Source organism: Phoenix dactylifera, chromosome 9 (assembly GCF_009389715.1).
Source record: "Phoenix dactylifera cultivar Barhee BC4 chromosome 9, palm_55x_up_171113_PBpolish2nd_filt_p, whole genome shotgun sequence".
Taxonomy (NCBI): domain Eukaryota; kingdom Viridiplantae; phylum Streptophyta; class Magnoliopsida; order Arecales; family Arecaceae; genus Phoenix; species Phoenix dactylifera.
The window spans coordinates 15,596,506-15,611,873 of record NC_052400.1 but is presented as its reverse complement, the minus strand read 5'-3'; the positions used below and the strand labels follow the sequence as shown (position 1 = coordinate 15,611,873).

Sequence of the window (15,368 nt, the reverse complement as noted above, 5' to 3'; positions counted from 1 at the left end):
TTGTGGGGCAAAAAGCCATAAAGCTAACATGGAGGTGCCGAGTTGTAGAGCACTATTGGAAAGTGTCTATACTTTGGCATTGAGGTGCACAAGTGTTGCCATCGACCCGAGGGGTCAGGTTGCATGCTTGGCTATGTAGCTAAACTGTTGCACATTTATATGTATGCCCGAGGGAAGGACTTGGGAGGGCTAGCCTTGGTGTGTGGCATGTCAATGTGCCACATGGGTGTTTGGATCAGGAAAACACCCACCCCATGACAATGTGCCAACCTACATACATTATTGGGTGGCAAGATGAGCGCATCAAGTTGTATGGATCAAACATGTTGTGAAACAATAGTTTCATATACGATCTCTCCCACAAAACCATTAAACTCCACCTTAACAAGCAAAAGCAATGTACATACACGGGAATGTACGTCTCTGGTGGAGGGTAACTCAGCCTACATTTGTTTAATGTCATCAAACTACCTCTTATGCTACTTTATCATGAAATCCATTTGAAAGCCCACAAAAACCATGAACAAATCTTACAGGTGAATAGGTGTCACTAGTTAATATCACACTATGTGCAACAAGTTGATTATTACACTATTAAATAAGCTGATGATATAGCATATTCAAAATTTAGTCAATGCTTGCAGGAAATTGATGGGTGAACAGTTGTCTGGCTTAAGTGTCAAAGATCTACAAAATCTAGAAATCCAACTTGAAATGAGTCTACGCAGTGTCAGAAAGAAGAAGGTTACCCTCATCAAATGTTGCTCCTCAATCCTTCTTATCCGTATCTTCTCTACTTAATGTGTTTCTTTTCTCTGCTATAGGAACAAATTCTAACCGATCAAATTCAAGAATTGAACCGAAAGGTTTATCAATAGTTAGTTAAATCATCTTTAATGTTGAAAGTATTGCATTTTAAGTGCCTAAATTTCTAGAATTTATTACAGGGGTACCTTATTCACAATGAAAACATTGAACTCTACAGGAAGGTAAACCTCATACGTCAAGAAAACATGGAGTTACGTAAGAAGGTACTAAGTTTGAGACAGAGATATCTATTTTGCTCTTTGATCCAAACTCCTGAATGGAGCATTCATGAAGCTTGTCTTCATGTTTCTGCGGCCACATGCATTGCACATTTCATGCTCTATGTAAAATATGTATGGATTTCATCTAAAACTAGATTAAATCAATCCCAAGGTTTTAAGTGCTGCTAATGCTGGTTTGGCCACCATATTGGGCCAATATTAACTATAGCATTGGGTCAAATCAGGACTCATCAGATCTTTTTTTGACATTTTTTTGTTTCGACAAAGTCAAAAAAAAATTTGATTTTTAAGTCCTTTAATATTTTTTGGTTGAAGCATACAAGTGCATTAGCACAGCATAGCACGTATAGTGCTTGTCACTAGTTACTATGCCCAATGCCAACAATATTTAAAACCAAGATTCGCTGTCTCGGTACCAAAATCCGTACCAATGCCATACTAGCATTGTGTCAGTACGGTACGGGGTTCTCTTTTGGCATACCAAGTGTCAATACACCATCCGTACTGGGTACCAGTACTAAACTGGCACGGTATACTCCATACTGCCCAGTTCGGGCCGATATGGCGAACAATATTTAAAACCTTGTTCAGTCCTTGAAAACATAACAGTTGTTTTTATAACATGCTAAGCGTGGAATTAGCATTGCAGATATACGCAACAAATGAGTTAAATGGAGGAACTAGTAAGGATACAAGTAATCCATATGGTTTGTCTGTGATTGAGAATTCACATGTAGATGTACCTATTCATCTTGAGCTATGTCAACCTCAACAGCAAACAGATGGACCACGAGCAACAACACCGAAGCTAGGGTAATTATTTTGAAACATCAAACCTTTTTATTTTTTCAATATTTATTAGTTTTACTTTAATATACTTAATTAGCCCTTGCTACAGACTTCAACTGCGTTAAGAAGATGACCGGAGATCAAAGTGTATCGTCTATAGTGCGCATCAACCCAGTTGTCAAGGTTGCTATAGTTTGTTATCAGCTATAACATACAATGTATGAGCAAGAGCAGGAACAATACTCAGCAGTCATTTAAATGTGGTGTGGCATGATCCAAAAAAAATCATTACTCTGTAAAGCAATCTTCCAACTAGGACTATTAATAATATGACAGGTATTTCTGTTTAAGAACATTACTTGTACATGGAGACATGTCCTTCCATAGCATCCGAATGGTTGCTGATAACATCTACCAGAAAACTCACCTGCTAGATTGAAGGTACAAGGGATTAGCACCACTCGAAGTGCAACAAGCTGCACAAAGGATGACTCACTATATACTGCTTATAAACTAGTAACAACAGGATATAAGACTCCAAAGGTTTATTGAAGTCCCACACAACTCCAATGTTGAATGAGGATATAAAATCACAAAAAAAAAAATGCTAACAGCAGATTCAAATTGGTGTGATGACATCTTCAGAATGTGGCAGCCCAAGGAAGAAATATCAGTGTAAAATGTTGAACAGTTGGGAACCTCATATTCCTAAAGGTGACAGATTCATAACTTGAAGAGTTGAAGGTGAAAACCAAGTCCTCTACACATTAGTAAGGATGTTTGAACAGCAGACTGCTATGATAAAATCATGTCTTCTTTTCTTCATCATAAAGATTCATGATATGCAAAGTTGTTCCAATGATTGAAACACATAAGGGTAATTTAAGGTTGTTAAACATTGATATTATCTTATCCATGATGCCTTGAACCATTTCTTCTACTCCTTTGAACATAAAGATGAAGAATCATTCTAGACCATTCACAGAGCATGATATCTAAAATGCCTTGAGGATATCAAATTAGATCCAAGAAACATTGAAAGCAAAATCCAAACCACACCCAGTATGGTTTAGGAAAGCAAAATTAGATTTTTTTTAAACTCAAATACGAGTTTATTCATATTGCAAAGATTCAAAATTTAATACATGCATCAAAAGGTTCAAAATTTAAAAATACCACCAACATTGGGAGGCTTTTCATGAAAATAAAGACCCAAATATCAAATTTTGTTCTTAAATTTATTGAAAGCATCTTCTTTATGATCTACGAGTGTTACCTGTATGATTATGACCTTAGTCAAAATACAAGGTTAAAATATGGCTATAAGTTTGAGGCATAGTTTACAAATTAAGTGGTCCTAATTTAGGTTTCTTTCTCATTAGGCATGTTACTTTTAAACTTCTATTATCTACAAACCCTTTTAGTAGAGTTACAATTCATATAAAGGAGCATTGAAGTTTTATTAATATAAGAAGAGAGAATATGTAGTTTCACTTTGTACGCAGCAAATATTTATTACTAGAATTTTATTTTCAAAAACCATCATAAGAAGTCAAAGTGCCAAACATTTACCAGAAAGCATATTGCATCAAACAATATAAAGCAACTCTCATTGCTGGATAACAGGAAATGATGGCCACATTATCAACAAAAAGCAAGAGATAAAGAAAGACTTTGTATAAAGCAACAGGAGGAAACCTATCTCATATTTTTGTGTGCCACAATAGTAATGCCAACTCAGCAATTATCCCATGGATTGAATTGAATAATTTACAACATCTGCATCAAGGCTGAGAATCTAGACATGCAAAAATGTATTTCTACAGCAGTATGCAATCTAAAACCAATCATAAAAATTGGTAAATGTTGATATATTTTTTTGCATAAATTAGATGTAGCATGATCTATCACTACAGATAAATGAGAATTCAGTAGTGCATCCACTAAATTGGAAACGACCTGTTAAGAAAAACATAATAAGCATGATCATAAGAGAGTCTGGTATTTACAAAACAAAAACCAATAAGAAGGCAAATAAAATATGAGTGCACTGACGTTAAGGCTGAAGCATAAACAAGCATAAAAAATTTAACAGGAAATACCTAAACCTCAGAAAGGGGAACCAAAACATTCTGCTGATGCATGTAACAACCACAGCCCGCAGGAAATAATCACTTCTGGACTAAACACATTAGACTTACACCAAAAACTGAGAAAAGAGACACTTCTTTATTCATCAAGCACATAGTATGCCGAACCAGCCCGTACCGGCCGGTACGGGCCAGTACAAACCGGTTCGGCCAGCTACCAGTACGCCGGAGTCGTGGAACCGGTATAGGCAGGTTCCGTGCCAGAGACGAAGAAAACGAAGAGAAAAAGAGAGAGCACAGGGAAGAGAGAGAGGGAGACCTCCTATGGCCGCCATCGGAGAGCTGCGGAGGGGCGGCGGAGGCCAGTGGGGTGCGGGGGAACCCGCAGGACGCGGCCGCGGCCGCGTCACCTGTTTCGAAAGAAGCAGGGGATGCAATCACGGCTTTTTAATTTGGGGGTTTTAAGTGAAGTCCCCACAGGCCTCCGTCGCCCCTTCGCGGCTCTCCAATGGTGGCCACAGGAGGTCTTCCTCCCTCTCTTCCCCACGCTCTCTCTCATTCTCTTCTTCTTCCCCGGCTCCGGCGGGGAAAAGCTTCCCAGTTCGTACCGTCCGGTTTCGATACGAACCGGAACCACACCGGTCCGGTAGGCAACCGGTATGCCTACCAGACCGGCGGACCTTGATCAAGCAATGAATAGACATGTTAGATAGCAAAATATTAAGGTCCTGTTTGGGGGAGCTTTTGGAGGGCCAAAAAGCACTTTCTGGTCCTCCAAAAGTACTTTTAGATAAAAAATGGTGTTTGGTAAAATTTTCAGAAAGCTGTTTCAGCTTTTGCGGGAAGCTGAAAACAACTTTTGGAGAGAAGCTCCAATTTGGAGCTTTCCGAAAACGCTGTTTTCAGCTTTGTCGGGAAGCTATTTTTTAGACCAAAATACCCCCATTTAAATCACACTTTTTTTTCCAAAACCCTCATCCCACCTCTTCCTCTCTCACCCATCCTCTCCCTCTCCCTCTCTATTTTCTTCTTCCTCTCAATGTCGCCGCCTTTGTTCTTTTTTTTTTCTTTTTTTTTGTTTTGGAAGCTCGTGGCTGCCCACGGTGGCAGCCACCATGCCGGCCACCACCCATGGCTGGCGACCCCTCTATATTTCAATAAAATAAAATAATAAATAAATAAAATAAATAATGAGTGAGTGGCAAATAATTTGATCTAAATAAATAAATAAATAAAAATAAATATTAGTAATTATTTAACCAATTTTATCGCCTAGCTAGAAAATTTGTTAGAGAGACAAATGGTAATTAGAAGGATGAAAAATTAATTTACACTAATAATTATAATTTTATATATTTATTATTATATTATACTATAAATATAATATTATTTTACATTATATCATAATACATTGCTATGTTATGTTAAATAATTTAATATTATATTAAATTATTATTCTATAATACATAATGTTATAGTACTATATTATAATAATATTATATTATATTATATTAATATTATACTATATCATATATTTATGTATTAATATATATTATATTTTATTATGCTCTGTTATATAATACCGGTAATGTCCTTTATGGTCATTTTGTCACACAAAAGTACTTTCTCAATTTATTTACCAAACACATATTAAAGTGCCACAGCACTTTAGAAATGTAGTTACCAAACAGCAAACAAGTTTTTATAAACGCTTTGCTTCAAACAGCTATACTTCCAAAAGCTCTACTACTAACAGCTCCCCCAAACAAGGCCTAAAAATCCTATCACATCTCCGAATGTGAGGCCAGCACATAGCATGTATTATATTTAAAAACAAATCAACATGAAACAACATGCAGGGAAGCACTGACCATAATACACAAATAAATCATCGAGAGTTCAGAAGCCTTGCATTATACTCACAAGAGTTAGGCACATCTCGCACTGCCAAAGCACATAGGCCCTGTTTGGGGGAGCTTTTGGAGGGCCCTCCAAAAGTACTTTTAGATAAAAAAATGATGTTTATTTACCAAACACATGTTAAAGTGCCACAGCACTTTAGAAATGTAGTTACCAAACAGCAAACAACTTTTTATAAACGCTTTGCTTCAAACAGCTCTACTTCCAACAGCTCTACTTCCAAAAGCTCTACTACTAACAGCTCCCCCAAACAAGGCCTAAAAATCCTATCACATCTCCGAATGTGAGGCCAGCACATAGCATGTACTATATTTAAAAACAAATCAACATGAAACAACATGCAGGGAAGCACTGACCATAATACACAAATACTCACAAGAGTTAGGCACATCTCGCACTGCCAAAGCACATAGGCCTTGTTTGGGGGAGCTTTTGGAGGGCCCTCCAAAAGTACTTTTAGATAAAAAATGGTGTTTGGTAAAATTTTCGGAAAGCTGTTTCAGCTTTTGTGGGAAACTGAAAACAGCTTTTGGGAAGAAGCTCCAATTTGGAGCTTTCCGAAAATGTTGTTTTCAGCTTTATCGGGAAGCTCTATTTTTGACCAAAATACCCCCATTTTAAAAATAAATTTCCTTCCCAAAACCTCATCTCCCCACCTGTTCCTCTCCCACCCACGCCCCCACCCCACCCCACCCCCCGCTGCAGCGCCGCACCCGCCGCCGCAATGCCGCACCCCCTACGGCACCGTCGGCCACGCGGGAGGAGAACCCTTCCCAGGAGGCCAACCGCGGCCACCGAGACTGCCGCAGGCCATGGCCCGGCCCCCTCCCGCGGCCGCCATGGCCTGGCCCCCTTCCGACACTGCTGACCGCGCGGCACTGCCGACCGGGCGGGAGGAGAAGAACGGAGAAGGGGGGAGGAAGGAAGGAGAAGAAGAGAAGAAGAAAAGCAAAGAAAAAGAAAAGGAAAAAAAAGAAGAAAAGGAAATTAAAAAAAGAGAAGAAAAGAAAAGAATAAATAAATAAATAAATGCATAAATAAATATTTATATAAATGAATGAATGAATAAATAAGATAATAAATAAATACATTTCAATGAATAAATATTTATATCATAATACATTAATATGTTATTTTAAATAATTTAATATTATGTTATATTATGAGAAATTAATTAATACTAATAATTATAATATTTTATATCTTTATTATTGTATTATACTATAAATATAATATATATTACATTATATCATAACATATTAATATGTTATGTTAAATAATTTAATATTATGTTATATTATAGAAAATTAATTTACTCTAATAATTATATTACCATTATGCTATGCTATGCAATGTCATATTACTATATTATAATAATAATATTTTATATTACAGTAATATTATACTATATCGTATATTATGTATTAATATATGTTATGTTTTATTATGCTCTATTGTATAATACTATGCAATGTTCTTTATGGTAATTTTGTCATATAAAAGTACTTTCTCAGTTTGTTTACCAAACATATGTTAAGTGCCACAGCACTTTAAAAATATAGTTACCAAACAGCAAACAACTTTTTGTAACAGCTCTACTTCAAACAGCTCTACTTCCAACAGCTCTACTACCAACAGCTCCCCCAAACAGGGCCATAGTCATGTTCGCAGAAGACTCCTATTCAGTTAGAATGCAAACAACACTACAAAACTATGCGAAAACTATGATAAGACTATCTTGCATAAAGGATCTTTATACATTGTGGAACATGTTAACAAAGCACAATACTCAATTCCTCCCACATCTACATAAGAAAGCTCTTTTGATTGTATTGCTACAAATGTCGTGATGGGTTTAGCAATTCAAAATGTAAAATTGTTGCATTAAGACAGAGATAAAAATAACGAACATTGCACAATATCATGCATGTCTTATTATAATAAATTAAATAAATAAGAAAATTTTCATTCTAATTTAAGTATCAGCAATTCATCTAACTTCAAAAACTTTTCATTTTCTCCTTCCATATTTTCTAAAACTTTATTTAGATTTGGGCTTGCTCTGGCCTCACAGTGCCTATTTTGACTTGAGTATCATGCCTGCATAGTGGTGGAGGCAGATCCAACTCGCATAAGTTGTTGAATGCATCTATCATTGATCAGTATATTTGCCTAAGTATCATCTCATAGAAGTATAGGAAGTAGACTACACTACTATAATAAAAGAGCATCATGTCGATACTTCTTCCATATCTAGTATCAGGAAATTGTTCCATAAGGCAAGCATGATAGGAAACTACTCCTTCGAATAGACTATACACTTCAATATTTTTATAAATAGATCAAATATTTTAACAACTAAATAATGTTACTTTTTTATAAGTAGGACACCTCGATGCACAAGGCTCCTGCCACTACAGGATTTGAGAAGGGTTAGATGTGCGCAACCTTACCCTAGAGTGCAGAGAGAGAGGCTGTTTTCATGCTTGAACCCATGACACCTAGGTCACAATGTAGCAACCTTATCATTGCACCAAAGCCTGCCATTTTATATAGAAGATATATAAATATCAACTTGTTGAATAAATAAGTCTATGCTGTAATATTTGTTTTGTACAATTTATCCCGTGCTTTGTACAATTTAACACATATGCCTTTGAATAACACAGTTTTTAACTTGGTGATAAGATTTTCCTTGTTGTGCAGTCTATTTTACTCTATTTCTTTCACAATAGTAAAGTGACTATTTAATGATAAGAATCTGAAGGAAAATGTCAATGTAACATCTTTATATCCTAGCACTTGGGTGATAAACAAAGTGGATAATAATTGTACGCTTGTAGCTTTTAGGTGGTCAGCTCATCACCTATTATTGGAATCACCATGTATATATGAACCTTTCTTAATACCATAACAAATAATGTAGCTTGGCTGATTCTTAACATGGTATTAGAACTAAATAGCTCTGATCCTTGTGCTCTTGCTTGTGATCCAGTTCAATAAATTTGTTGCATGTTGATTTGATCATGAATACTCATCATTCTCTGTGCATTCCAACTCCAGCTCCCAGTCTTTATCGCCTGCGGGTAGACATTTATGTTAAGAAAAAAGCTGTTTGTGTGCTCAAACTGAAGCTTGAACTCACTGATCCTCTTACTACCATGAACTGAACCCAAATTTGTGACTGAATCTTTTCGATGCATTGATTATTTGCAGCCTACCAACAACTTGGTTGTTTTATTAGTTGAAGTATTTGCTTGGCAGTCAACTTCCGCCCAGCCCGGATAAGACCCACAAAGTAACCATGATGCTTACAATCATAGCTAAGCACTAGCTCTTGAGCCTAGCTAGCTGCCAGCACCTCCTAGCACAAGCCAAGTTAGCCATGGAAGAAGGTTGGTGCCAACTACAATCCACAAATTTCATATCGGTACCAACTAAAATTTCAATTAATTTCAGCTCTCGTTGACCAAAAGAATGCCTAAAAAGTAAAAAGTCTATCCAACCCAGCAACAGTGCATTTCATAGACTATTTTCTTAACAATTTGCCTCAACTAGCTACTGGAGTATTTTAAAAAAAAAAAAAGACGTAAGTCTTCTAAACCTGGTGACTCGAACCACTACGATGGCCAGGTTTTCCCAGTTCAACTGCAAGTCGGTCACATGTCAACTGACCCCACCCCCATCCACTCCATCATGAGATAAGGCCAGGTTTTCCCAGTTCAACTGCAAGTCGGTCGCATGTCAACTGACCCCACCCCCATCCACTCCATCATGAGATAAGGCCACACTATCTCCATGTGAGATATGGCCACACTGCCTCAAATCTGGCATTGCCGCCCTCATTTCCCTTGATTCCATGAGATCCAGCCACTGCCCTTCATCCTCGTGAGACCCATCCTTGCTGTCTCAAATCTTCCATTCACAGACCAAATCTTCCATTGATGCTTCCTCATCATTATCCCAACAACGCAATCCATGCCGTAAGATAACCTTGTGGCCATGACAATGATTTGCCTACAATGGGAGGCAAAAGGGTTTCTTGCTTTCTTTTTCAATCAACACTGGATGGGCCAAATCCAGTTCAACCTATGGTTTGAACAGTTGAACAGTTTGGGTCGTCAAGTTGAAAGAGCTTTGAGATTTTGCAGGTATTGATCCAATCCACTGCAAAGGCTGGCAGGCGACTAGTCTCAGGCAGGTCGACCGGGTTTCAAAACACTGCACAGAATGTTGGTTAGAAATTACTAGAGGCCAACATATTTCTACTAAGAGCATGCTTCCAGCCACCTAACTACAGGAACAACCACTCTATAAGCTGCTGCTGCAAACTATTTATTAGTAACATTTAATATGGGCAGCAACAACCTTACTATCATGAATCAGCACCAATATCATAGGCTCCTCTGGGCAGTTCCTTCAAGAGTTTTAGGAGCCCCTTTTGAACACACTTCTACAGCAGCATCTTATTGCAATCCCATCATCACTGTGGACATTCAATTGGATGTCATGCCACCTACAAGCAACATCCATTCAGCTTCGGTTGTTTACTTATCGATTATGGGGCCATATTCTGAACTTGTCCTTCAGATGCTCTGGCTTTGCTTGCTTGTTGCTCTCGTTGTCATGTCAGTCATGCAATTTCTTAAACAATCATGACTGCCATCAGGTTTCAAGTTCTGCATCAAACAGAGGGTCAACACATCACAGTTAAGGATTTGCAGAACTATGTTATCAATATGAGCAGAAAAAAAGTTCTAAGACCTCCTCGAGTACAAGCAACATCCATTCAGCTTCGGTTGTTTACTTATCGATTATGGGGCCATAATCTGAACTTGTCCTTCAGATGCTCTGGCTTTGCTTGCTTGTTGCTCTCGTTGTCATGTCAGTCATGCAATTTCTTAAACAATCATGACTGCCATCAGGTTTCAAGTTCTGCATCTAACAGAGGGTCAACACATCACAGTTAAGGATTTGCAGAACTATGTTATCAATATGAGCAGAAAAAAAGTTCTAAGACCTCCTCGAGTACAAGCAGCCCATTCAGCTTCGGGTGTTTACTTATCGATTATGGGGCCATATTCATAAAACCAGAACTTGTCCTTCAGATGCTCTGGCTTTGCTTGCTTGTTGCTCTCGTTGTCACGTCAGTCATGCAATTTCTTAAACAATCATGACTGCCATCAGGTTTCAAATTCTGCATCTAACAGAGGGTCAACACATCACAGTTAAGGATTTGCAGAACTATGTTATCAATATGAGCAGAAAAAAAGTTCTAAGACCTCCTCGAGTACAAGCAGCCCATGCAATCAGCTAGCAGATTCTCTCTAGAGTGGTTCGCATCCCAAACAACATTAGAACTACATACTATTATGATGAATCTCCTAACATGGTATTATCAAAACATTACAGCTGAAGAAGTTTCAAAAATTAGAGCAAAGAAAAGTTGATAGGAAAGCAAGAGAGACCACCAGCCTCCACAATCTCTGCAGGTATGTTGACGAACATGAAAACTTGGAAATTGCCACTAATCAGGTCATATAAAAGAATAAGATAGACTACACCACCCAAACAGCCAGGAGAGAAAAAATATACATCCATCATCCTCCATATTCTTCTAGAAGCCAAAAATAACCATGCAGAAAAAACCCAGATCTATCTTGATTTAAAGTAGTTGAATAAGACCCTGATAAAAGATTGCTTCAACAGATCAGTTATTAAAGAATATAAGACGGTCAAAATTCAATTAGTATGAAGACATCAAATAGGAAACCCCCTCTCAAGAATAGCCAGTTGCAACTCTGTAGAGTTGCAAAAAGCATTTCAATGTCGCTGAAAACATGAAATACATATCAAGTTGATAGTAAAAAGGACTCAAATATCAAAAGAATAACTCAAGTGGATACCCTAGAAAAAATATCAAAAAACATGTGAGCAAGTAGTTATGGAAATCATCTCATAGCTTAAACACCCTCTATCCATTTTAGAAATCCTTGCAAAAAGAAATTTAAATGCTCTTTGTGATCTGACAAAGTTAACAAAGCCAGATGCTCTTACTCTATTCATATTAGAAATCCCTATAGAAAAGATAAAATGCCACATGACCACAAATGGCAAAAATAATAGAGTTCTTCATGATTTGATCAAGTTAACAAAAAAGCCAGATGCTTTTAATCTATTCTTCTTAGAAATCCCTATAGAAAAGATAAAATACCATGTGACCACAAATGGCAAAAAATAGATTCCTAGTGTGTGTACCAAGGTTGGTCAAACTATGACAAACTAGGACCTCACCCAAAGAGGCTAGTCGGAAAGATATTATCTGGGTTTCTTGATTCTGTATAAGTACCCAACATCTACCCAGTGCATGGCTAATGTGGGACTAACACATGTTCGCACGAATCCTCACTTTCTCCTCTTGTTTAAGTCCCAGTGTCCTCACCAGGCTAAGGGTCCAAATCCACTCAAATCTAATAACAAGTACCAGAAATCCAATCACAAGCACTACGATTAGCCTGTGGTCAGTCCAAATGGGCACATACTGCAGTGTCTCCTAGTCCACATGGGACACGAGCTACGTGTCCGCTCTAATATCTTAGTTGTAATAACCCCAAATCTCACCCAAAAAGACTAGCCGAAAGATATTTTTTAGATTTTTCGGATATATATAAGTGCCCAAGATCTACCCAATGCATCGCCAATATGGGACTAAAAACACATCCGCACAGGTCCTCACATGAACCATCCCAAATCGGGCAGTTTGAGCCATATCGAAGCGAACTGGTCCCCCTTTTGGACCAACGATAGTACCGGCTGCTCACCCTCCCTCTCTCTCTCCCCCCTCCCTCCCTCCCTCCCTCCCTCCCTCTCTCTCCTAAGGTTCTGATCTCCGCCCCTTGCCAACGCACTGTCACTCGATCTCTCATTAAAGACCCTCTCCTCCTCCTTCTGGTCACCTTCAATCATTGGAAAGGTCCTTGCCGCCAAGAATTAGAGCCCACTCCCTCCACAACCACCGCTCTCTCCGAACGAAGACGGTAGCGACCACTCTCCCTCCCTCTCTTCCTTCCTCTCCTTGTTTCGATATGCCCCAAAATATCACAATACAAACCCATACCGAGCCGAATCGATCGCCAACAGATACAACCCTCGGTACCGTTTAACAAACCTTGATGCATATAATTTTTTTTTGTATACCCTTGCAAATTTACTATTTATATGTACCCTTATAATGGTTTCTTTTTGCATGTACCCTTATAAATATATGAAATTATATGCATACCCATAATATACACGCAAAAAGAAATAATTTATAAGGGTATGCAAAAAGAAATAATTTATAAGGTATACATGCAAAAAAATAATTTATAAAGATATACGCATAAATAGTAAATCTACAAGGGTATACACGTAATTTCAGATATTTCTAAGCATATAAATGGAAAAAAGATAATTATAAGGGTATACGTGTAATTATAAGGGTACACATGCAATTTCAGATATTTATAACGTTATACATGCAAGAAATCTGAAAAAAAATGGCTAGTTAATTCTTATAGGACAAGAAAATCGTCTCAGTCTCAAAAACATCTCAGAGAACCTAATATGAAATTACCAAAAAAAAGTTTAGCATAAACATGATTAACACTCCTTTGCTTGGCAATTAAAAGTTTCAGATTCAAGTCTTTGATAGTGCATCTCCAAGAATTTGTACTTGGGTAATTATAGCACAGGTAGAGTCTCTATCCCTTTTCTCTTACACAAAAAAGAGAGAATAAAATGAATAATAATTCCACTTCAAGGGTAACTGCTTGGTAAAAGTTACCAATACTCTCTCTCTCACACAAATAAATGTGATGCCCTTCTTAAGGGTAAAAAGGACTTATGCACCATAAAGTTGAGAATGGTGAGTAATAAATCTTGTAGTTTCTTATCAGCTCAAGGGAAAAAATGGTTTTCATGAGCTATGGAAGCTAAATATGCCAAATATGAAACCTACACAGGAAAATGGCTGTTGCTAAATTGTTGACATCTTCAAAGATTTTTTACTGTAATTCTCCTATTGGTAAAAGTATACAAAAGTGGGAAATGAACAAATAAAAGAAACTAATTGAATAATCAAAGAAAATATAAAACTGAATCCACAAAAATTAAAATAAATTAGCACTCCATACAGATATGCAAAATCAATATATAAAAATAGGTCGCAAACCAGATAATGGAAAAATCAAAATAAGCTAAAAATATGAAGAATTATATAAACAGATAATAAAAATGAAAAGAAAGAAACTACAAAAAGAAACTAACAAAATCAAATATGTCAAAGTGAAGAAGATAAGCAAAAGAAAAGAAAAAAAAAAGAAGGAAACCAGATCGCAAAAAGAAAATAGAAAATTGAGCTTATAAAGTAAACACAAAATAAAAACTAAATAGAATAAAAAAGAAAATATAAATCTGAATCTGTAAAGTATTAAAATAAATGTATATTGCAAACAAATATACAAAACAAAACATTTAAAAAATACTTATAAACTAGATAATAAAGTTGAATTAAAATAAATTTAAAACATGAAAGTTTAGAAAGAGAATATATAAACACTAAAGTACAAATATGAATTTGCAATAGTGTAAAATAAAGATGGAAATAAACAAAAATCAAAAATACTATAACATAACTGAATTTAAAAATAAAAATAAATTTCAAGCAAAATAAAACTGAATAGAATAACAAAAAAATATAACTATGAGTCTGTAAAGTATTAAAATAAACATATACTGCAAACAAATATACAAAACAAAACATTTAAAAAACTTAGAAAATAGATAATAAAGATGAATTAAAATAAACTTAAAACATGAAAATTTAAAAGAGAATGTATCAAACAAACAAAAGACTCTGTTAATAAAAAAGATACCGAAAAAAAAAAGAATTTGTGAAAGTGAATATACAAGGTTGTCAAGGTAATCAAGGTGACTAGGCTGCTCCTACTCAATAGGGACCCTAACTCCCTAGGCACCGCCTAAGCACCTAGGCAGACCGCTTAGTGACTCAAGCAACTCAACGTTTAAAAGGGCGAAATGGATCAAGATATAAAATAACTCATTATGTTAACCAAACAAGTCAAATATAAGATGTGATAAATAATAACAAAAATAAATTCTTAAAAGTTAAATTAAAAAGTACAAATACAACAAGTCTAAGAAAAAAATCTAAAGCTCATAAATTACAATTAATATCCCATTTTTCATTCCATGGAAAACATATTGCAACAAGAAGGAAAACGAAGCATAAATAGCAAAAAGCAAATAAAATATAGAACATATAGAAATTGGATTGAAAAGGAGGAAAGAAAATGAAGAAGAGGAAGGGGAGGAGGAGGAGGGAAAAGGATCTTTTAATGGGAAAGGGAAGAAGAAGAGGAATAACATGAGAAGAGAAGAGGAACAAAAAAGGAAAAGAGTAAGTATTGGCATAAAACTTTTGAGAGACTTTGGGCAATCAAATGACTATGAACAGTCT

General features: G+C 36.4%; 1 protein-coding gene and 1 long non-coding RNA gene across 14 annotated transcripts in view; one reads left to right on the top strand and one right to left on the bottom strand.

Moving 5' to 3' along the window:
* LOC103701881 (MADS-box transcription factor 23-like) overlaps positions 1 to 2,193 on the top strand; it is a 43,275-nt gene extending 41,082 nt beyond the window's left edge. For 2 of the 13 annotated variants that reach the window (XM_039130183.1, XM_039130179.1), the window contains 3 exons: positions 986 to 1,031; positions 1,699 to 1,862; positions 1,948 to 2,193. In XM_039130183.1, coding sequence (XP_038986111.1) covers positions 986 to 1,031; positions 1,699 to 1,862; positions 1,948 to 1,963 — 226 coding nt within the window. In that variant the 3' untranslated portion in view covers positions 1,964 to 2,193. Of the gene's footprint in view, positions 1 to 644; positions 1,863 to 1,947 lie in introns of those variants that run through there. The other 11 variants (XM_039130177.1, XM_039130174.1, XM_039130182.1 and 8 more) reach the window with 9 other exon arrangements.
* Positions 1 to 12,672, bottom strand: part of LOC120111921 — a 32,335-nt gene extending 19,663 nt beyond the window's left edge. The window contains exons 1-2 of the long non-coding RNA XR_005513374.1: positions 8,302 to 12,672; positions 2,198 to 2,265 (exon numbers count right to left, since the gene is read on the bottom strand). This is a non-coding gene — a long non-coding RNA (uncharacterized LOC120111921). The remainder of the gene's footprint in view (positions 1 to 2,197; positions 2,266 to 8,301) is intronic.
* Positions 12,673 to 15,368: the final 2,696 nt, after the last annotated feature.